The 23,275-nt window shown below is 41.1% G+C and overlaps 2 protein-coding genes across 22 annotated transcripts in view; one reads left to right on the plus strand and one right to left on the minus strand.

Moving 5' to 3' along the window:
* Positions 1–380: 380 nt before the first annotated feature.
* lsm14ab (LSM14A mRNA processing body assembly factor b) lies at positions 381–10,301 on the minus strand. 18 transcript variants are annotated; one of them, XR_014535349.1, is made up of 12 exons: positions 9,763–10,301; positions 7,796–7,959; positions 6,302–6,440; positions 6,047–6,151; positions 5,754–5,927; positions 5,233–5,298; positions 4,826–5,038; positions 4,336–4,489; positions 4,231–4,254; positions 3,478–3,712; positions 2,122–2,946; positions 381–1,353 (listed from the first exon to the last, which is right to left on the minus strand). XR_014535349.1 is itself a non-coding variant. In XM_083552440.1 (11 exons), exons 1-11 carry the CDS (start codon positions 9,881–9,883, stop codon positions 2,926–2,928), a joined length of 1,416 nt encoding a protein of 471 aa, XP_083408566.1. In that variant the 5' UTR covers positions 9,884–10,301; the 3' UTR covers positions 381–2,925. The 18 variants fall into 18 exon arrangements, 4 of the variants coding, with proteins under 4 accessions (XP_083408566.1, XP_083408565.1, XP_083408567.1 ...); XR_014535350.1 differs by having other exon boundaries at positions 381–1,361; XR_014535351.1 differs by having other exon boundaries at positions 2,662–2,949; positions 9,763–10,298.
* A 1,479-nt stretch (positions 10,302–11,780) lies between these two features.
* LOC310732036 (transcription initiation factor TFIID subunit 4) overlaps positions 11,781–23,275 on the plus strand; it is an 87,884-nt gene continuing 76,389 nt past the window's right edge. Inside the window, exons 1-6 of one of the 4 annotated variants that reach the window (XM_083552215.1) lie at positions 11,781–13,813; positions 17,000–17,142; positions 20,068–20,250; positions 20,815–20,934; positions 21,261–21,383; positions 23,153–23,242. In XM_083552215.1, the coding sequence (XP_083408341.1) occupies positions 12,271–13,813; positions 17,000–17,142; positions 20,068–20,250; positions 20,815–20,934; positions 21,261–21,383; positions 23,153–23,242 (2,202 nt within the window). In that variant the 5' untranslated portion in view covers positions 11,781–12,270. The remainder of the gene's footprint in view (positions 13,814–16,999; positions 17,143–20,067; positions 20,251–20,814; positions 20,935–21,260; positions 21,384–23,152; positions 23,243–23,275) is intronic. The other 3 variants (XM_083552214.1, XM_083552216.1, XM_083552217.1) reach the window with 3 other exon arrangements.

Below are 23,275 nucleotides of genomic sequence, written 5' to 3' on the forward strand. Positions count from 1 at the left end.
TTTTTCACCCTCTATTTTCTCTTTCTAGAAATCATAGCAGCATTATATTGACGTGACGCAACATGGACATTATCTTTCCTAAAACGTTACACTAGTAGAAAACTGCTCAAACAAATCGTACAACGAATATTCGACTCGGAGTCGGATCTTGATGATTTGAGCGACGAGCACACGCCCTCTGCTGGCAGGACAATAGATGACCCTAAACTTAATGGCTCTGTTTTCATGAGTTGGAATATTCAACATGGTAAGAATAGGAATATTGACCAAAAATAAGTAATATATAAGCTACTTTTAAAATTATAGATCCTGTAAGTTTCCTATCCGTCACATTTGACGACCACAAAATGTCAAAGGTAATGAAAAAAAAAAACAAGGAGTTTGAACAACTATTTATTTCTCATTTTTCTGAATAAAAAGTTCAAGCTGGTCACTAAAAGTACACCATGCTGTACAATTGCTTTATTCATGAAATACAAAAACAAACCAAAAAAAAAAAAAAAAACACATTAGCCAATGAAATTCTTTGACAAGAGAGAAAATCGTATTTCACCTTTACAAAATGAAACTGTATGTACAGTCTGACATCATGAGCAAGAGGAGGTGGTGACGAGGGGCAGTGTGGGGCATTAATGTGATTATTGCATCGGTCCAATCACTCCTCCGTCTGTCTCTGTATAGAGAACGATCCCAAAACTTGACCAGAGGATTTACAAGTCCTCTGCTTCATGGCCCGAACGCAGGACGAGCACCAGAAAGCTCAATACAACCCGAATACTTCTAGAAAGCTCAACATTTGCTGGCTCGTTAAGGCATTTCCCATCATGCTTTGCTCCAAGCCACGACTAAATCATCCAATCAGACGGTTTGATCGGAACTGAAGGGCTTTATACTAGCTGCCTACTAATAGACCATAAGAATATACCACATGTGGGTAAAGTCGTCATCGCGTAGCGCCTACAGGAAGTACACAACAGCCACAAAAAGTAACCTCAAGCCGCAACAGGAACACAAACTTTACCGCGTCGTATCAATATGAGACGCAGGAAAGATAAAAAAGAAAAGAAAAATAAGTCTCTTTCACCGTAAGCCGGTGTCTGGAAATCAAGAAGCGATAAAAAAAAAATTGTTCAAGAAATGCAAACAAACTCCCAAATGCTGGTAAAGAAGCGGGAAAGAAAAAAAAAAAAAAAAAAGTGCTTCATTGGCATTCAGGGGAAAATAAATCCAAATTGAATACGATGCAAAAAAGCATCAAGAGCTGGCATTCGTTTATAATCCCTAATTGTACCAAGCACTGACCCTGGATCAGCGGTCCTCCACTCAACCTTTCATTCAACACACAAAATCCATCTGACTTACTGACAGCGAGAGTCACGTGATCACGTCACTTATATCCACTTTTTTTCAACTTTGTACTGCTTTTACTCAGGAACAAAAATCTCAAACAAAGTGCAGCACGTGGGTGTAGAATTTAAAGCCGGCAGCGGGAGTCGCTACGTTTTGTGGAAACGAACAACACAAAAAAAAAAAAGCTAACGTTATGATCTGACCGGTTTATTACACAATACGAGCTCGGCGTTTGTTACCGCAAAGTCTCCTCGAACCTGCGGCAAAATTTCAGCATGAAAGAAAAAAAAAAACGAAAAAAAAAAAAGTAAATCAACGATCCGCTCTTCAAACCCGTGACCTGGATTTGCCAGAATGGCATTCAAGACGCTTCAAATCTCAATTACACCAGAACCGAACATTAAGTCTTAAAAAAAAACATTATAAAAAAAAAAAACCTGCACACTGCTTGTGTTTTACGGCGGTACTCGTGTCAAAAAAAGTGCATCGGAATCCGTTCTGACTGTTAAAGGGTGCGGGACGATCCCTGAAGAAATTTGACAGGACGCGGTGATTTTGACCTTCGTGCTGTCGACGTAAAGGCTCGGCGAGTGTAATTAAACACGGCGTGGTCAAAAAAAAAACTTAAAGACGTCGGCGTCCGAAAAGAAGATTTTTTTTTTCAGCCCACGGATTTGTTTTTCTTTTCGAAAAGAAAGAATGAATAAACGGAAGAAAAGAAGGCAGACTCTTCCAGCAGGGGGCTGCGAACGCTCCAGTCTGCAGTGGCACTGAAAACACACATACAAGAAAATAACAACAATAATATAAAATAAAAAAAAAAAAAAGGGGGAAAAAGCCCAGAGTGCTGAATAACTTCACATCAACATTACATTCAACATACACTCGATTTTTCAATTTCTACAGATCAGAGTTGAGAAGAACTTAAGAAACAGTTGAAGCAGATCAACCGAGATGAATATTTCTGCAAATAATAAAGAAGAAAACAACAACATGGGGAAAACAATAGAGTGAGAGAAATGATCAGTGTGCTGAAGCTCTGAGTCACGAGTCAGTGACCGAAACGTGGAGTGAAGGTGAAGATCTCATGAAGGACATGAAGATGGATTTGGTGCTTCTATGAGATGGAAAAAAAATTAAGCTAATGGGAGCTCACAGTATCGACCGGAGTCGGAGTCGGCGTACGTGTGTGTGTGTGTGTGTGTGTGTGTACCTAGCAGGAATATTATCAAATAAGATTTCAATCCTTATTACTGTTCTGTAAGAAAGGAACTAAAACGCTGATGCAAAAATACTGAAAAGTAATTTCACTAAAGATTCACACAGTCCATGGTGTCTGTTTCAAGGAAAGAGCTGACTTTTTCTGTATTGCTCTAAAAAAAAAAAAAAAGGAAGGAAGGAAGGAAGGAAGGAAGGAAGGAAGGAAAAAGAAGAAAAAAAAAAAAGGAGGAAGGAGGAGTCCAACTCGGGCGCGCCGGTCCGCTTCGGTTTAAACAGACAAACAGAGCGTAGCGTCTATATAGGAGGAGAGAGGAAAGAAGGAGAACTTCGTCCTGTAGTTGTTCCTCCTTTGAACTACGCTGCCACCTTGTTGTCCTTCTGAAACAAATCAAATACACAAATCAATATTCATCCTCTTATCAGTACCAATTAAAAATGTAAATCAATCCTACCAAGACATGTTTGGTGTGTGACATTTCTTTTTCCACATAAATCGGTGTGGAACTGCGTGATTACCACCCCATCAGGACCATTTTAAATTGGTTCCATTCCACATGGGAGAGGTTTTGTATAGAGGTCGACTGATGCATCAGTTTTGCCAAATAACCGACACCGATAGTTGATTGCTGGAACTATCGACAAAAATCCATAACCATAGTTTTTCCGGGTTGCAATTTTACAGTACGAGAGCACCCCCTAGAGGTGGATCACTGACACCACATGTTGTACTCTAAATAATCCTTATTACTTAACTATACACACAAGATTATAATTAGAATAATGAGCTGCAAGGAAATGATCAAGAAAATCAGACACCAAACAAACATGGTTTTTCTGTGTTATGTTATTGATCTGTGTTAGTGTTTACTTATACTACTACTAGATTTGTGTTGGATAGCAGCTGACCCGGTAATCAAATTCAAAGTCTCCTCGTCCTCCCCGTCCTGAACGAAAGCCCCCTCTGAATCCGGCTCCACCCCGGGGCGGGCCAAAAGAGCCACGCCCACTTGCACGCCCGCGACCGCCACGGAAACCCATAGGCCCCCCTCTCCCCCGGTACCCGCCACGCCCTCGGCGCAACGGGAGGCCGAACGTCTCTGCGTTCATCCTCCTTTCCTCTGCCCAGGTTTGTCTCCGCTCCCTACGTGGACACAGGACCAAGAACCATATGCTTCAGTATCTAAGGTTTTGCAGTTATTTAGCCCAATATGTGAATAGTAAGTGGATAGGTGGATGGATGGATGGATGGATGGATGGATGAATAAATAAATAGTAATTGAACAGATGGATGGATAGTAAGTAAATAGTGGATGAATGAATAGCAATAGTAAGTGCATAGGTGATGGATGGATGGATGGATGGATAGTAAGTGGACAGATGGGTGGATGAATAGTAAGTAGATGGATAAATAGTTAGTGAATAGATAGTGGATGGATGGATGGATGGATGGATGGATGGATAGTAAGTAAATAGGGTGTGAATAGATGGTGGATGGATGGATGGATGGATAGTAAGTGTACAGATGGATGGATGAATAGTAAGTAGATGGATGAATAGTTAGTGAAGATAGTGAATGGATGATAGTAGATAAATAGGGTGTGAAAAGATTGTGGATGGATGGATGGATGAATGAATAACCCCAATAAAACAGTACTATACCTGCCACCTCCAGGCTTAATTTTTCTGTAAAGACAGTAAAGAAAAGAGTTAGTGTGATGATTGTGAATATTAATTGAGAACACCTACTCCATGGTCATGTTCTACCTGGTGTCATCACAGGAGATGTTGTCGAAGAAGGACTTGGACTTGTCGTAGTAGCAGTTGGGTCCCAGTGGATCCTCCTCGTCCACGTTGCTCTCGTTGTTTTGCGTCTCCACGCCCGAGTCTGCCTTTTCTTCCCCGTTCACTGTCTTCTCATCTGCAAACGAATGTGGGCATTGAGTCAGTCAAGATACACGATTCATCCTAAAACTAATATCGCCGAGTTTTGCTTTTTGTAAACTATATGACCTCAAGTCTGGGGTTTTACCTGCTGGACTAATCCCAGCACTCTTCAATCAGACCCCATTTTACTGGATCACACTATAGAGATTTAATCTGCCAGCTCATGTTCTATTATATGGATGCTCAGGCCACGCCTACTTGGTGGGGTTACATCTTGTGACGTAGCTAAAGATCACTACACACATTATTGATTTGTTGCATGATTTAATCCTTTGATCCCAATTCCCAGGCGTATAAACAGAAATCAAACCTTTGATTTTGAGTTTGCTCTGGAACTCGCGGTCGATCTCCTCCTTGTTGAACTGAGCGTTGGCGCTCTCGAAGTCAAAGTCCTTCTCAAACTTCATCGGTCCGTCTCTGCGCATGTTAAAGCGGCCCCGGCCACGCTGATTCCCACCTCCGCCGCCGCTAATACCACCGCCGCCGCCGATCCCTCCTCTTCCTCTTCGCACGGCAGGAGCACCTGAGGAGCAGCCAACCACCGTACATCAGCATCACGCAAAGGTTTTTTTTTTCTTCTTAAACAAGCGAAAACGTAAACACGATCACATGACCATGTCCCTACGATCTCTGGTGTTTAACTCCAGCGCATAATTGCGCACGCTTCAGTATTTATTTAAGTGTTTCAAAAACACTTACTGCCCTGTGGGCGATTACTGGCTTCTCGGGAGTCCACCTTGTTCACGTCCGCTTCAGGGCGAGGAGCCTTCTCTACATCAGAAGCTGCAAGGAATCAAACATCTGCATTAACAACTCCATACAACAAACAGGTTTAGGTTTGTCGTCGTTTTTAATTTTTTAAATTTTTTTATGTCATTTATTGTTATTTACGTGTGAGCATTTTTTTTTTATTATTTATTTTTAACAAATTTAAATAAAATGCCTGCTTGGTTTAAATAAATAAAATAAATATCATTATTGCAATAAAAAAATATTTATTATTTTTTATTAAAAAAAATTTGGGATTATTAATCAATACATTTTTTTTATTTAATAAAATGGATAAAATTGAGACCCCATTTGTGTACAGATGTGTATTTGAGTGCGTGTTATAGAGTTTGTTTTTTGGTCGATGCTGATATTTAGAAATCAGTTCAGCTTTTGGCAGATATACAATATTTTTGGCCGATTTATCTGCCTGATGAGTTGCATGAACAACACACAGTGTACATTCTCACCTCTGCTGTGTTCCTGGCTCTCAGCAGGCTGTTTCTGGGAACCGGGAGGAGGTCTGCCCCCTCCGGGAGGCTTCTGATTCACGGACACAGCAGGTGCCACTAAAGAAGCAGGCTGCACTGCAGGGTCCAGGCTCAGGCTCTGTTGCAGGGCATTAAGAGACGGACTTGTGCGACCTGCGTGGAGGAAAACAAAAAAAGCATATAGAAGCGTTAAAGCAAAATCAGCATGGCGGACAAACGATGAGGAATTCAATGCTGAAATCAATACTAGAGGAAGAGACATTTTTGGTTACCTTCAGTAACACGTGAGCTCAGAGATGCCGAGTTGGAGGGGACGGCGCTCTGGGACAGGGACGCAGCTACGTTCGTCTCTCTACTGAACACAGACCCTGAACTTCCTGTGTGAAGAGAAACAGCACCGTTTTGGTAACAGATCTTTATATAAACACTAAAGGGTGGTTCCTGTTCACGCCCTGTCCAAACCAACTACAGCTCGTTTTTCTAGTATCTACAGTTCCACCTGGAGCCTGGAAGAAGTTGAAACTCACCTGTGGTGACTGGTGTGCTGATGGGCTGCGACGCAGGAGGAGCTGAGAACTGGCTGTAGGCACGCACAGGGGGTCGGCTGAAGGATGGGTAGGAACCCACAGGCTGGAAGGACGGTGAGGGAGTGGATCCTAGAGATGACTGAGGGGAGGAGAAAAAATTATTAGACAACCGTGTCTCATAAGTGTCATACAATTTCTCACTTATGCAAGGTCTCACTTATCACAAAGGCCCAGTGTGAGTGAATAAATTTAAACAGAAGATTTAAACAGGTAGAATTGTGTGGATTTGTGGCAAATTTTTAATACTTCTGGTCTAAGATAAACAAATATCATGAACCAATTACACCAAGTACCCTTTAGGACATGTTCACACCAACATGTTTGTTTGAAAATCGCAAACTCTGTTTTGGCCTTCTTTCCACGCGGACATGGTGTAGTCAGTCGGCGGTTATATTTATATATTTAGAAAATAAATTAATAAAATAACCTCAAAAATGGATCAATTTGAAAGCAGAAAGATCGCGGGTCGAAGCGTCTTATGTTTTGCTCGTGCACAGTACACGCAAGCGTTCACAGACGTCTCAGTGTGGATGAGCACACTTTTGGGAAACGATTGAAAACGATAGTGTGGACGCAGAATGTTTTTAAAAGAAAATTATTCAACCGAAACGTTTGATGTTAATAAACAAGCAAACCTGGAAGGTTGGTTATCTATTTTGGTGCTTCATGTTAACCTCTGACTATCTGATGCGTGATCAGACTTGCGTTTCATCTCTGCTTGGCTAAATCACACCAGACAATGGGAACTGAATTGAATAAATCTGTTCTCCATTTTGGCGTAATGTCTTCCGCTAGCACACGATCTAATGCTCTGCCTTTGGCTAGAAAACATACAGGAGTAGAGTCTTCAGAAAAGCCATTAAAGAGGCACGGTGATATCAGGTAAAAGCTTGACTTCAGTATTTCTTCTGATATTGGGTTCCATCCGAAACATGGCCCAGAAGTCCACAAACTCTGATTTACAGCACCAAAAACACAGCACTGCTGCTCAATGCAAAGGCGCATCAGTAAGAAAAAAGAGGGGCGAGACCTTTTCACATTGTGTTCTCTTTCCACACACAATGAAAATCAAATCAATGTGCATTATGTCGGCATTGTGAGCGAGTAAAAGAGAAAAAAGGGAGGGAAATACTTCCTCTACTCCGCCCTTTCTAAAATTTGTTTGGAGAAGAAGAAAAAAACCAATGCTGAAATTTCTACACGCCACTACATTAACTGTGTAGATCAAAGAGACCAAAATCGCTGAAGAATAATCATTAATTTTCTCATAAAACAAACAAATTCCTTCCTGCTGATCAGAGAGAGAGAGAGCGATTTAAAGCCAAAAAGCTGCTATTAAATAAATAGTTCAAATAAAAATTAAAGATTTTAATATAATTCTGCATTTTGTTATGACATTAAACACACACACACACACACACACTTCACGGTTACCTGTACGATGGCCGGGTCTTGAGGCAGGGAGCAGTTGGGCTTCGGTGGTTCACAAACTGTTAAATCTTTGATGTCGCTTCCTCTAAAAATTATGTATTCAAAGACATCGTCCCGAGGAGCCACTGGTCTGTCCGTGGGACGGTCTTCAGTGCCGAAAGATTTCACTGTAAATTAAAAAAAAAAAGACACGCCGTTATCATCACAGCAATGACTCAGGACTGACGGAAGACATGGCCGTGGTAGAATTCGAGCATATCGGAGTGAAGAAAAGCTTTGAGACAAACGTATGTGGCCACGTGACCATCACACCCAAAATCCAATTCCTCATTAAAGCTAAAAGTTTGATAAGGATCTCCTCTAGATTTGAGCTGTGGGGACGTGTGTTCATTCAACATTCATGAGGTCAACGATGTTGAATAAGGAAGTTTGGGATTTAGTCTGTGTTCTGTTTCATCCCAAATGTGTGCAGTGAGACTGAGGAGGTCCGAACTCTGTGCAGGACAGTTGAGTTCGTCCACTTTAAACCAAACACACCATCTCATCATGGTGCATGCATCGTGCACTGGGACACTATCATGCTGGTTCAAGTTTGTGCCTCCAAGTTTTATTGATGCTTCTAACTTTGTGACCACAGTTTGAAGAGGAGCTCAGTGGTTAAGACTCTGGTTGGTTATTACCAAGCTGGGATATAAGAAGGAAGAATTGTATACGTGACAAGCCTATAAAAATATATTCTCTGAAATGTTTAACAAACGAATTCCGGTAGCTGACCTTTGCGCGTAGGAGGATAATATAAATAATAAATCTGTTTTTCACTTTTAGCCGAGCAGATGGAGGTGTGGAGAAGAAGACACACAACAAGAACACACAAGTAAAACCCTTTTCATCCATTTCAGGAACCGTAAATTTTTTTTTTTTTTTAAACTTAGTCGTCATTACTGCTGCTATTATTATTGTAACATTTTTACTAACGTAAAAAGTTTGCTCAAACATTATTCTTATTGCAGCTAATTCACAAGGAGTTTTATGCAAAGCAAATTTGCATAAACTAAACTCGAAAGTTTCACGTTCAGGATAAACGAATTTGCACTTTCCAGGCTCTCAGGAACACGTGTTCAGAGACAGAAAGAGAGAAGAAAATAAGAAGAAAAAAAAAAAGAGACAAATCTGCTGTATCGATAGAAAACCTCGTCGCAATGTGATGGGAATAAAGCACGGTCCCCCCTTTGATATGCAAATACGATCTCATGAATATGCTAATCGTTCCGATGCGTCATCAGAAGGCGCACCTCCCCCTCTTTTTAGGGGCGCTAGCAATAAAACACATTCGTTCCCCCTGAAAAAGAGCCGGTGTGTGTGTGTGTCAGACATTTATCCTACAAATAATGTTCAGATCGAAAAAATTAATAAAAAGCACTGAACTAAACGTGGTCTGTGGCTAAGTAAACAAAAGACACGCTGCTCACACATCGTTAACAAAGCGGAGTGATAAATTAAAAAAAACATTAAAAACGACCTCCTGACTAAATCTGAACTCTTATTACTCCTTTATTTATTTTCTTGCAATTATTTTCACGATTTAGCTACATAAACGGATGCTAGGCTGGTCGTTTCCCCAAATACAGCTTAAGAAACGTTTCAGTGCCCTAGATAGGGTGTATAAAGCATTCTTTCAGACGCGCCTATGTATAAAACACGTAGCGATTTGGGACGCGGCCCTTTTAACAGCCCTTTAAATATGTATACCGTGAGTCATGGTTAGGATTTAGATTAGTTATTTGGATTTAAATTTGTAAGTAAATATACACATTTGTTGTGTTGTTAAAGAATTGGTTTATAGTGGTGGATTTGTAAACCTGTTAGCTATCGGCTAATCCGTTTGCGCACGAAGCTAACGGCTAAAGGGGGGGAAGGGGGAGAGAGCTGCTGCTGCGCCGGGATCCACGGAAAGCGTCTTTATAGATCACCTTTGGCGAGGGCGACGGTGGAGTTCTCGGTGTCGATTGTGTATAAAATTCCCTCATAGCGGATCTGGGCCTTGGAGATCAGGCTGATTTTGCTGCCGATGTACGGAGTCCCGCCGCTCATGGCGTCCTCTTTATGGCCTTCCGGCGCGTCTCTCCGATTAAATTCTGTACCGAGGCACCAGGGGTGAGTGCACCACGTCCCTCCGTGTGTCCTCTCTCCGAGCTCAGCGGGATAAAATAATAACGCTCCTGACTCCCGAGTCGGCGCGGTTTCCCCTCACAGAATATTCCTGCGGGCTAACACGACATGGCCGAATTCATTTTCGCTGAGCATTCTGGGATACGCGAGGAGGCCGCTCTTTCCAATTCTCACGATAGGACACGAGACTTCCGGGAAGAAGAAAAAAAAACCCTGAGTGAACAGTATACACCAATCAGGCATAATAACATCGTGTATTCTCTTACAAATATGTTCTGTCTGGTTGCTACGACATTGACATATACAAAAAAAAAGACTATTTTTGATAAACCTGTAAACAAGGCATATCACCTGCATAATGTGGTGTTGGTCCACCTTTTGCTGTCAAAACAATCCTGACCTGTCGAGCATCAATATCATTACCTTCTTCAGCAATTTGAGCTACAGGAGCTCGTCTAAATGAGCATCAACCGGTTCACCACTGTTCCTTCTTTGGAGCACTTTTGTTACCACTGAATTTAAGCACGTTACAACACAGTGAAATATTTTTTCACATTCAGTCATGATACAGCACCCCTGGACAGAGAGGTTGAAGGGTCTTGCTCAAGGGCCCAAGTTTTGCAGTTTGCCGATACTGGGGCTTGAACCCTCATCCTTCCAATCAGTAACTTAGAGCTTTAAGAGCTGCCAAACTTGGGCTTTTGAGCAAAGCCCTTAACTCTCTGTGCTCCAGGGGTGGTGTATCATGGCTGACCCTGCACTTTGACCCCATCTTCCTAACATTGCTGAAATATACGAAGAAATAATTTCACTGTGCTGTAAAGAACATGTAACAAGTATAAAGCACCTTTATACTTGTTACATGTTCTTTACAAGTATAAAGCACCTTTACTTTTATAACCACTGAACTACCACTACTCATATGTGGTTCTTTAGCATTAGAATCACCTTCATTGCCAAGCATCATGGCAAGGTATCATGTACAAGGAATTTGTCATGGTGTGCTGAAGCAGGTGGGCACATGACATATCTTTAATGCGGTTTTGAAAGTTATTTTTAAAACTGTTTCCCCATAAAGTCTGAAGAAAACATGTGCAACATGTTTGAACATGTGTGAAAACACAGAAGCTGCAAAAGAAGAAGAATACGACTCTGCATTATTGATCAGACAACTAGTTTCCTTTAGAAGTTGTTAAGTGTATACTGATTATGATGATATTTTATATGTAATTAATGTGCTACAAGCCTATGAAGGCTGTGTTTAATTCCACATGGGGATGTGCTGTTTTTAACCCTTCTCTACATTGTTGCTGTGCCTTTGAGCTAATCCAAGTGTAAATCAAACATTAAAAGGTTTCTTAAGGTTTTTTATATTGGTTTGGAACATCTTCTTTATGTTGCATTTGAATCCTCATATAGCGTTAATAAATATAACTCAACTCAACTCAACTCAACTCAATCTTATTATCATTCTTCCACATACGCAGTATACCAAAGAACGAAGTGGTTTGGATAAGTGATGGATGAGGGATGGATGTGTATATAAAGTAATGGATGGATGGATGGATGGATGGATGGATAGATAGATAGATAGATATATAGATAGATAGATAGATAGATAGATAGATAGATAGATAGATAGATAGATAGATAGATAGATAGATAGATAGATAGATAGAACAACTAAGATTAAATTTATACATAACCTTAAACAGACATGAGCATTCATTTCTCAATGAGATTAAGGCAATAAGTTTTTTTCTGCTGGTCAAACAGAAACATTTTGTTAAATCACTTTATTCGAACATAAAGTCTGAATGTAAGAAGTACACAGTAGATCTGAGGAGGTGGTAGCTGGTGATGTTGGACTTCTGATCAGAAGGTCATGAGTTCAAATCACACCACTGCTAAGCCCTTGAGAAATCCCACTTCTGGGCCCTTGAGAAAGGCCCCTAACCCTCAGTGGTATGAATGAGATAAATATAAGTCGCTCTGGATAAAGAGCTTCTGCCAAATGCCATAAACGTAAATGTCTGGCTGATTGTGTAAGGTGAAAGTCAGTAGAACTGTGACTCTAAAAGGACTAAAAACAGTTAATACACATCCATAAGGCATTAATAACGGGTATATTACACCGGAAATGTTTCTTATTTTATTTAATTGCACCACGAGACAACACAGGGAGCGAAACTAAACCCTATTCAACGTCACGGCCCATTCCCACAATGCATAGCAACACGCATGCGCACTATGGACGCCTCTGGCGCCCCGCCCCCCCCTGTTCAATTTAGACAAGGCTCCCCTTAAAGATGGCGGGCGCCTCCGACCCTCTGGAAGATATGCTGTTCTCAGAGGTAGACGAGAAAGCCGTGAGCGATCTGGTGGGCTCGTTGGAGTCGCAGCTCGTCGGCCGAAGCGGAAACAAAGCTGGCGGAGCCAAGCAGCATCTCGTCGGGAAATCGTTAGCTTCTCGGGCTAGTACTCCATCGGAGCAGCAGCAACAACAACATCATCATTATCAACATCATCATCACCATCATCATCATCATCATCATCATCTCCAACAACATAAAGCTGGGACGGAGCGAGGTTTGGACCCCGGTGAGAGCACCGCAGCGGCCACGGAGAGCGGCGTGAAGGCGAGTACGAGCGTTTCGCGTTCACACTCCTGCTCCTCCTCCTCCTCCTCCTCCACATCTCCATCCCCATCCTCCTCGTCCTCCTCGCCGTCATCTAAGATTCCCGCGCAGGATGGAGCGGCGTCTTCTCCCGCGGCCGGGCGGAGAGCAGCAGCCGCACCAGCCCCGGGCTCCGTGGAGACGTCGCGGCATTACGGCACGCGGAAGAAGCGAGGCGGGGGCGCGAGGGGCTCCGCGGCGGCGCGCAACTTGAACGGCGCCGCGACCTGCGCCGCCGGAGTCGCGAGCCCGCCGTCGAGCGCCGCGGCCGCGGTTTCCATGGCGACGGCGCGCGCCAACCCTACCACGTACACCGTGTCCGGCGCGAGCGGGTCTGTCGCGCTCGACAAGGGGACGCCCACGATCGCGCTTCAACGACTCCCGAGTCACATCGTGGCCAGCATCGCTCAGGGCAGGAACGGCACCAGCGTGTCCGCGCTCATCCAGCAAGGGAGCGAGAACCACGGCAAGAAAGCCGAGATCGACCAGGACAAGACCAAAGCAGATGTGCAGCAGCTTCAGCCTGGGGGTGTGAACTCTGTCCCGAGTGCTGCGTGCATCACAGCGACTCAGTCTCAACCTCAAACCGTATCCCAACCTCAATCCCAATCCCATGTATTATCTCAACCTCAATCCCAATGCCAAACTCAATCGCAATCCCATGTAGTATCCCAACCTCAATCCCAACCTCAATGCCAAACTCAATCCCAATCCCATGTAGTTTCCCAGCCTCAATCCCAACCTCAATCCCAAGTAGTATCCCAACCTCAATCCCAAAAACAGTCCCAATCCCAACCTCAATCCCAATCAAAAGTAGTATCCCAACCTCAATCCCAAACGCAATCCATATCCCAGTCTCAATCCAGAAGTCAGTCTCAGCCTCAATCCCAACCCCAATCCCAAACAGTAACCCAACCTCAAACTCCGCTTCAATCTCCATCCCAACTCCAGCCTCAAACTCAATCCCAGCCACAGCATCAACCCACGCTTCAACCTCAAACACAATCCCAACCTCAAACCCAAACGCAGCCCCAATCTCAACCCCAGCCTCAGCTCCAACCTCAGCCTCGCCCCGCAGCTCCACTGCAGAGGATCACGGCTCCGCAACTCATCGTCCGACCGCCACAGCAGCAAGCGACGATCCAGCTTCCTCCAGGATTTACAATTCCGGCAGGTGAGAAGAACTGGCTGTGAGCTTTACTTCTGTTCTAGTGATGTTCCACGCAGAACATCACTCAGAGCCAGAGGATCTGTTTGGTCCTGGTCTATAGATATATAGATATTTACGCTGTGTATGTGTATGCATTTCCCTGCATGTCCTTCTCGTGTGTGTGTGTGTGTGTGTGTGTGTGTGTGGGTGTGGGTTTCCTCCGGCTTTTGTCCTATCAGAGTGTAGTCCAGCCTCATGTCAGATGTTCCTGGGATAGGCTCCGGATCCACCACCACCACCCTGAGCAAGATCTTACTGGAGTTTAAAAATGTAATCAGAGAAAAATCATTCCATAATAAATTGTTTTTGGTAGATCTTTATGATAAATATAACCCAAATTCAACACTTTTAAGAAACGTCCTACAAATAAGTGATGGAAAGTTGTAGGAGCACGAGTTCACACATTTACTCACCATGTGGTTCACAGCACCGTTATAGAAATACACTCCAGAAATCTGCTATAAAAAAGAACTTTGTGACTTAATACAGTAAAAGTCTGCACTTTATTTGATTGTAATGTAAATGTCATGTATTTTCCAGGGAAATAACATGAGCTCAGTAGCACCAGATAAAATTTCTCTGTAGCTTTGAAAATATTGGTCACAAATTCATCGCAGACGAGACCCTGAGTGTGAATAAACTGCCATGAGACAGAACGCTGGAAATATGAAGACCGAACCAAATCATAATACGACAATATTTAAAACATTTTTTAAAGTTATATGATTTTATACATGATCTTAAATATAATTGAATTGGATTTTTGTAAAAAAATTGTTACTGTTTACAAAATTTTTAATAACTTAAGTGTTTAATAATTTACTGTTTTAAGTGTTTAATATTTTTTGCTACTTGACTTGAAGTTGCAAAAACTGATGCTTTAAAAGAAAAAATATTATTCCCCCCTATTATTATTATTATTATTATTATTATTATTATTATTATTATTATTATTTTCATTACTATTATTAATAATAATAGTAATAACAAAAACACCATAAAGTTTATGAAATGACTGTGTATTAGAAAATAAAAGGAAAATTATAAGTATCAAATAATAAATTATTTGTTTGTATTTCGTTTGAAGAAATTCACTTCAGAAGCTACAAATATTATTTATAAGTAGTGACAATTATTAGTATTTAAATATAATGTGTGTGTATATACAGTATAAATATTGTAGTATTTTTTATACTTTTGTAAGAGAGTGTAACAGTGTAATTAAATGTAAACGATAAAGTGAAAGTCTTTCTTTCTGCGCTGAACGATTTACTTACTTCCTGCAAAATCTCTATTTATATAAATAAATAAATTCACCCTGAGGGAGAAGCTGAATTAATGAATAAAACTGAATAGAAAATTAAAGATAAAAAAAAATAAATTTCATTTAACATCTGGAAATGTGGCGTATAAAAATTCTATTCGTTTGTAATGATTCACTAAAGTACACAATATTTCAGAAAAAAATATTAGGGTTATCAAAGTATTGATATTTTATCATGTTTTGTCCCAAATGAAATTAGATGTACAAAAAAAAGACAGTGTTGGAATAACCATCTGATCTTTTTGAAATGTATTTATTTATTTCAATATGGATGGCATTTGACTATGGCATTCACTGCCGGGTTAAGGGCCTCATTCAAGGGCCCAGCAGTGAAAGAGAAAGCAATCAAAAGAAAAGGAAAAAAGCAATTAAAACGAAATCAAAAGAAAAGAAAAGAAAGGAAAGGAAGAAAATAGATAGATAGAAAGACAGAAAAATTAAAAATAGAGAGAAAGAAATAGAAAGAAAAGTAAAAAAAAAAAAATAGAAAGAAAATGTAAATTAATAAAAGTAAAAGCAGATAGAAAGAACAATCAAAGATAGAAAGAAATAAAGAAAAGTAAAGTAGGAAAAGTAAAAAAAAAAAAGTATAAATAAAGAAAAAAAAAGAAAAGTAAAAAAAAAATAAATAGAGAAAATGGAAGAAAAGTAAAAAAATAAATTAAAACAAAGAAAAAAATAAATAAAAGAAATATAAAAAGAAATAATGAATTTTGAACAATGAAATTCTTATTTCGCATATTCCAGCTGGTCCAAGAGCTGATCAGATGTCCCTGGAGTAGAGAGAGTTAAGGGCCTTGCTCAAGGGCCCAACAGTAGTATAACAATTCAAAAACATTCATGACATTCGAGCAACTTACAAGTGATCTCATTTATACAATTGAGGAAGAAGTTGGACATGAACAGTCCTGCTTAATGATCCTGGACTGTCAGCTTGATAGTGCTGAGATTTGAACTCATGACCTTCTGATCAGAAGTTCACGCATTTTAGTCGTTCCTGATTCTTCTGCCTTTGTTATAAAAAAAATCTCACAAATAAGTCCACGTGGGTTGTGGTGAGTTCGAGTCTGGAGTTTCTCCATCATTTATTCCTCTTTAAATGTTCTGCTTGATGTTGAACTGATGCTGAACTGTATGTTGGTGATCAGTAGACAGACCAAGCAGCGATGGCGGTTCTATCTTGAATGAAGCCCTGCGTGAATCACACCGTGACCCAACGTCCCCTCCATTGATTAGTTTCAGTTATGAAAAGCTCCTCTCTCTTTCAGCTACCGTCACTGGATGATGAAGAACATGTTCTCAGAGCAGAATTTGGATACATTTCTGAGAGCTTCCTTTCATATATAAACATCACCCTAAATGCATGTAAGCTGCACTGGAGATTCTCCTCACTGAACTCAGCTGCGTCACTGCCAAGTGCCAACCAAAACAAGTTTAAAAGAAGCCTGCCCTCTACCCTGATTGATGTCTTGCTGCATGTTTTTCTATCCACTCATAAATAGAAAGGAACGACCGATTTTGCTAAATGTAGTTGAGTAAAAAGATATTTGAATGTAGTGAAGTTAAAAGTAAAAGTCTCCCCAAACGGAAAAACTTCAGTAAAGTTCAGATACGTAAAAAAAACTACTTAAGTACAGAAACGAATTACATTTACTTCATTACAGTCCAACACTGCTTATGGAGAGTAACATCAGACACTGGGTGATCATGTGATTCTGTTAGTTTGACTAGAGTTGATCTAAATTCATTAAGTGTATTTTATGACTAATATACATTTGTGTGTGTGTGTGTGTGTGTGTGTGTGTGTGTGTGTGTGTGTTCTATAGGCATGGTATTAGTGCGGACAGAGCTGGGGCAGTTAATGATGGTTCCACAGCAAGCACTGGCTCAAGCCCAGGCCCAGAGCGCCCTCTCGCCCCGTCCTGCTGCCCCCACCACCACAGCCACCTTCAGAGTTACCACCCCACAGGTATATACACACACACACACACACACACACACACACACACACACACACACACACACACACACCCACACACACACACACACTCTAGGCCACACCTCCTTCACTAGAATTAACAGATACAGAGGCCACACCTCCTTCACTTTTACTAACACAGAGGCCACACCTCCTTCACTTTTACTAACACAGAGGCCACACCTCCTTCACTTTTACTAACACAGAGGCCACACCTCCTTCACTTTTACTAACACAGAGACCACACCCCCTTTACCTTTATTAGCACAGAGGCCACACCTCCTTCACTTTAAGTAACACAGATGCCACACCCCCTTCACCCCTTCACTTTTATTTGCATGGAGGCCACACTTCCTTTACTTTTATTTACACAGTGGCCACACCTTTACTTTTACTAACACGGAGGCAACACCTTCTTCACTTTTATCAACGCAGAGGCCACACCTCCTTCACTCTTATTAACACAGAGGCCACACCTCCTTCATCTTTACTATCACAGAGGCCACACCTCCTTCACCTTTACTATCACAGAGGCCACACCTCCCTCACATTTACCCTCCCTCACTTTTACCAACACAGAGGCCACACCTCCCTCACTTTTACTAACACAGAGGCCACACCCCCTCACCTTTACTAACACAGAGGCCACGCCGCCCTCACCTTTACTAACACAGAGGCCACGCCTCCCTCACCTTTACTAACACAGAGGCCACGCCTCCCTCACCTTTACTAACACAGAGGCCACGCCTCCCTCACCTTTACTAACACAGAGGCCACGCCTCCCTCACCTTTACTAACACAGAGGCCACGCCTGCCTCACCTTTACTAACACAGAGGCCACGCCTGCCTCACCTTTACTAACACAGAGGCCACACCTCCCTCACCTTTACTAACACAGAGGCCACACCCCCTGTATTAGTACTGACTGATTTTTTGTTTAATTATCACCAGATGATTGTTCTTCATGTAAACCTCGCTCATGTCTCTTTAATCTCTTAGGTTTAGTGTATTAAGTACAGAGCTCCGAACCCATTTCTCAGCTCGCTGTAATCGCTGTCCATGTCCTTTCTCTCGCCGTCTCTGGTTTTAATGAGGTGATTAATATTTCATGGAAGTTTTGCTTATCACCTTCTACCTGTTAGAATGTAATTAATCACAGCATTGGCGCTTACACTTACTAAATGTAGTCTCTATTCATCTTGTTTGATTAATGTGTTCTCATCTGCAGGAAGAAAAAAATATTCTGGTCTGGTTTTATTCTAAAACACAGTGACAGCAAGTTACCTACATTAATGATGAATAATAGAAGTGTGTATATGTAATAACATGCTTATTTAATGACTCTCATTAGAACATTAGTCATAAAATCTCAATTATTTCACTATTCTCCATACATAAAATGTTTAATATTCCCTATTAAAGAAACAGCAGCATAGTGAATATGTTCAGTATAAAGTACTGAATATGTTCAATATAAAGTACTGAATATGGTCAATATAAAGTACTGAATATGGTCAATATAAAGTACTGAATATGGTCAATATAAAGTACTGAATATGGTCAATATAAAGTACTGAATATGGTCAATATAAAGTACTGAATATGGTCAATATAAGGTACAGAATATGGTCAATATAAAGTACAGAATATGGTCAATATAAAATACAAAATATATTCTTTTATTTTCTAAAATACTGAATATGTTTGATATACAATAATACGTGTTCAATATAAAATACTAAATATGTCCATTTAATAATACTAAACATGTTTAATATAAAATACTGAATATTATTGGTATAAAATACACACTTTTATTCTTCTGTTTATGTTTTATAGCTCTAAAAATGACCCACTTGTATGAAATGTCCAAGAACTGTCTGACATTTCTTTCCTTAGTGCGATCTCCTGCCACTAGGTGGCAGCAATGTATGATAATTTTTACAGATCAGTATTACTGTAGTGTTATTCCATATTATATATAAAACTGAGGGTGGAATTGGTATTTGTATCTTTACATCTAGAGCATCAAGCAGACATCCTAATACTGAGATGAACTGATATTCTTGTATTCAGTCTATTAATTTACTTAAACCAGCCCAGTTAGGACCTAAAATGGATGTAAATGGAATTCAGATCCTTTCTTTAAATATTAGACAAATAGACTAGTATTCTGAACTGAGAATGAATAACGATCCTATAATATATATTTTATTGTACCTGGTTCGAGCAGCTAGAAGCAAAGGCCTGTTTAATTTTAGATTCATTTCTCTGTAGCTGAAACCCGTCCTGACTCTCATTCGTCTTTCTGAATGTGTTAAATCATTCATCATTCAGCTGCCTGATTGTTTTAAAAAGCAACAGCTCCTTTATTCTTGAGTGAGAGATGTGGTGTGATGTGATGTGAAGCGTGTGTATGTGATGTGTGTGTGTGTGTGTGTGTGTGTGTGTGTGTGTTTTGTTGCCCAAAGCTTTTTCCTTTTCTCTGGGTTCCTCAGGGTGTGCTGTCTTTCCTACACTAGGAGAAAAGAGAGACAGAGAAGCAGAGATAAAGAGTGTGAGAGAGAGAGAAAGAGAGAAACATGTCTTCCTGATTTTGTGTGTATGCATCTTTCAGGGCTGGAACTTTTTATTTATTTATTAAATTTTTTAAATGTATTTATATATATATATATATATATATATAAAGTACTGAATATGTTTAATATAAAATACCAAATATAACCTTTTATTTTCTAAATTCTGTATGTTTAATATAAAACAATATATAAAATAATGAAAATTTTTGTGTTTCTGCATTAATCTCAAGTGTACCATGAGCTGGGGTTTCATTTGACCGTTTCACATTTTTTTTCCCTTTTGCCTCTTTTGTGCTTTTTCTTCCTTAACCTCCTCCTCCTCCTCTCCTGACTGCAGGCTTCCGTCTCGGTCCCGACCTCTCGGGTGAGTCCAGCTGTTCAGAATAAAGTGGTTCAGTCGCAAACCCTGAGTCCTGCTCCTCAGACCTGCACTACTTCCTCTTCTACTTCTACTGCTACTATTACTACAACTTCTACTACTACTACTGCTACAACTACAACTACAACTCCTGCTGTTACTGTGAGCACTTCCTCCCTCTTCTCCTCTCTCTCACTGCTCTTCTGCCTTTTTTATACATTAGGGATGTGCATCTGCATAACTAAGACCGATGCGATTCGCCGAGTGTCTCTCGACTTTAACTTTAACACGCTCTGTCCACCACATAGACATGAATTCAAACCGTACATTGTGCGACTGTGAGGATGTTCCCTGCTGCACCACTGGAAAATTAAATATCAGGAATATTGATTTACGTTTGTACTATATAACTATTTGAATGATCAGATCTGGATAAAAACCACGTTTTTATAGAAAATACACGATTTAGGGCCGAATAAGTTTTTTCTATAACCGCTACTCCATAACTGGTCCTTTATGTCTTTTAGACGTGATGTGAGACGTGTTATTTATTCACGATATAACGTGTGTGTGTGTGCGTGCATGCGTGCTCTTTAAGGACATGTCACATGACACTAGATGTGCCTCTCGCCTGCAGTGTGTGGCCTTGCTGGAGGCACAGTGTTTGTCAGCTCCTGTTTATCGCTCTGTCTGTTTTCTCGTTCTCTCTCTCATGTTCTCCTCCAGAGGGCGCCGTTGGCAGTGACAACGCCCCAGCAGCACCCTCCAGCTCTGGCCCCTCAGGGGCCCACCCTGGCTCCACCAACAGCAGCTGGCCCTGCCCCTGGAGCAACCGTCATCTCGCAGGTCCATATCTCATCATTGTGTTCACACTTTCTTACTTTTTCTCACTTTTTCTCACATCTCTCTCTCTCTCTCTCTCTCTCTCTCTCTCTCTCTCTATCTATCTATCTATCTATCTATCTATCTATCTATCTATCTATATGTATGTATATGTATATGTGTGTGTCTCTGAGTGATGACTTGGCCCTTAGTATCTCTATTTGTTCGTTAGCTCACACACACACACACACACACACACACACACACACACACACACACACACACACACACACACACTCTCACATACCTACAGAGTGTCATGGAAATAAAGTGCACTCTTTCTTCTTCAGGAAATGCAAGAGAATGTGAAAAAGTGTAAGAACTTCCTGGCAACATTGATCAAACTCGCATCCCATAATTCCCCATTGCCGGAGACGTCACGCAACGTGAAAGCACTGGTGCAGGACCTTCTGGTGAGTCCCAACAGATCACTGACTTAAACCGGGTTAACAATGTAACATCCTGTTAATTAGGTGATCAAGTCATTGATATCCGACTGTAGCGTCCTCTCCGTAACCATGGCAACAATCTGAAAAGTCATTTTGGGGTAAGGGTTATTCCAGGAGCTTTTTTTATAAAAAAAACTGCTTAACGTGCGATTAACGCAGCTCGCAGCACGCAGCTTATATTAAAAATATAAATAAATACATATGAAAAAGGCAAAATCAAAACCTCAATAATAATATAAATAAGAAACTCCACGGAAAAATCAGTCCGTGTGGAAACATGGAAAAGTTCAGTTTACTGTCCTCTAAAAAGAACTCCTCATGCAGCCATTATTGTCTAAATGACTGGCAACCAACGTGAGTACACCCTCAGTGAACGTGTCAAAACTGTGTCCAAAGTGTCAATATTTTGTGTGAGCCTCATTGTTATCCAGCACTGCCTTAATCCTCCTGGGTATGGAATTCACCAGAGCTGCACAGGTTGTTGCTGAGATCCTCTTCCATTCCTCCATAATGACATCATGGAGTTGCTGGATGTTTGAAACATGGAGCTTCTCCACAATCTGCTTGAGGATGCCCCACAGGTGTTCAATAGGGTTCAGGTCTGGAGAAACACTCCATCATCTTCAACCTTCAGCTTCCTCAGCATGGCAGTTGTCATCATGGCGGTGTGTTTGGGTTCTTTATTATGTTGGAAAGCTGCAGTTCGGACCAGTTTCTGATCATCATCATGTTCTGCTTCAGAATGTCACAATACATGTTGGAATCCATGTTTTCCTCAATCAGTACCAGCAGCACTCATGCAGCCTCAGACCATGATGCTACCACCACCATGCTTGACTGTAGGCATTACACACTTTTCTTGGTTCTCCTCACCAGGGCATCACCACACATGCTGGACATCATCTGAGCCAAACAAGTTTATCTTAGTCTCATCAGACCACAGGACATGGTTCCAGTAATTCATGATCTTGGACAGGTTGTCTTCAGCAAACTGTTTGTGGGCTTTTTTGTAAACCAGCTTCAGAAGATGCTTCCTTCTAAAATGGCGGCCTACAAACCGACTTGTTGCACCTTCTGCTTCTGCAACCTCTAAAGCAACGCTGCAGCACTCAAGCGTCTGTATCTTGAAGCAGTTTCTGCACCTGACACACAGCACAAAGGTCTCGACTTCTTTAATGGACCCTTGCGAGTCCAGTTCTGAGTGGAACCCTTCTTGGAAAACCTCTGTATGACCCTGACCACAGTACTGTAACTCAGTTTCATGGGGTTACTGATCTTCTTATAGCCGAGGCCATCTTTGTAGAGATTCTCAAGTCCTCAGAGAGTCTTTGCCATGAGGTTCCATGTTGAACATCCAGTGTTCAGTATGAGAGAATTGTACTCAAAGCACCACATTTTAACTGCTCTAATACAAGATACACACATTTGTATGGTTCTGTCAAGCAGACAAAAACATGAACATGACGTGAGGCTCTGCCCGGTTACACGACGTACAGCTGTGATCACTGAGGGTGTAGTTATTTAGACAATAATGGCTGTACGTTGAGTTCTTTTCCGAGGACAGTAAATCTGTGCTGATATACAATTTGCACTAAAATGGTTGCTGAAATGTGAGGGGTGTACTCACTTTTGTGAGATACTGTATATAATATAATATAAAAATAATAAGTTCTAAAATGTTCAGAAGCCGTATGAACGCCTTTCACCTCACATTCCGTCCCTTGTTGACTCAGGATGCCAAAATTGAACCGGAAGAATTCACCAGCCGGCTGCAGACGGAGCTAAAGTCATCACCACAGCCTTACCTGGTGCCTTTTCTCAAGGTGAGACATACATCAACAAAAAAACCCACCAGG

The sequence above is a fragment of the Silurus aristotelis genome (assembly GCF_946808225.1).
Source record: "Silurus aristotelis genome assembly, chromosome: 10".
NCBI lineage: Eukaryota > Metazoa > Chordata > Actinopteri > Siluriformes > Siluridae > Silurus > Silurus aristotelis.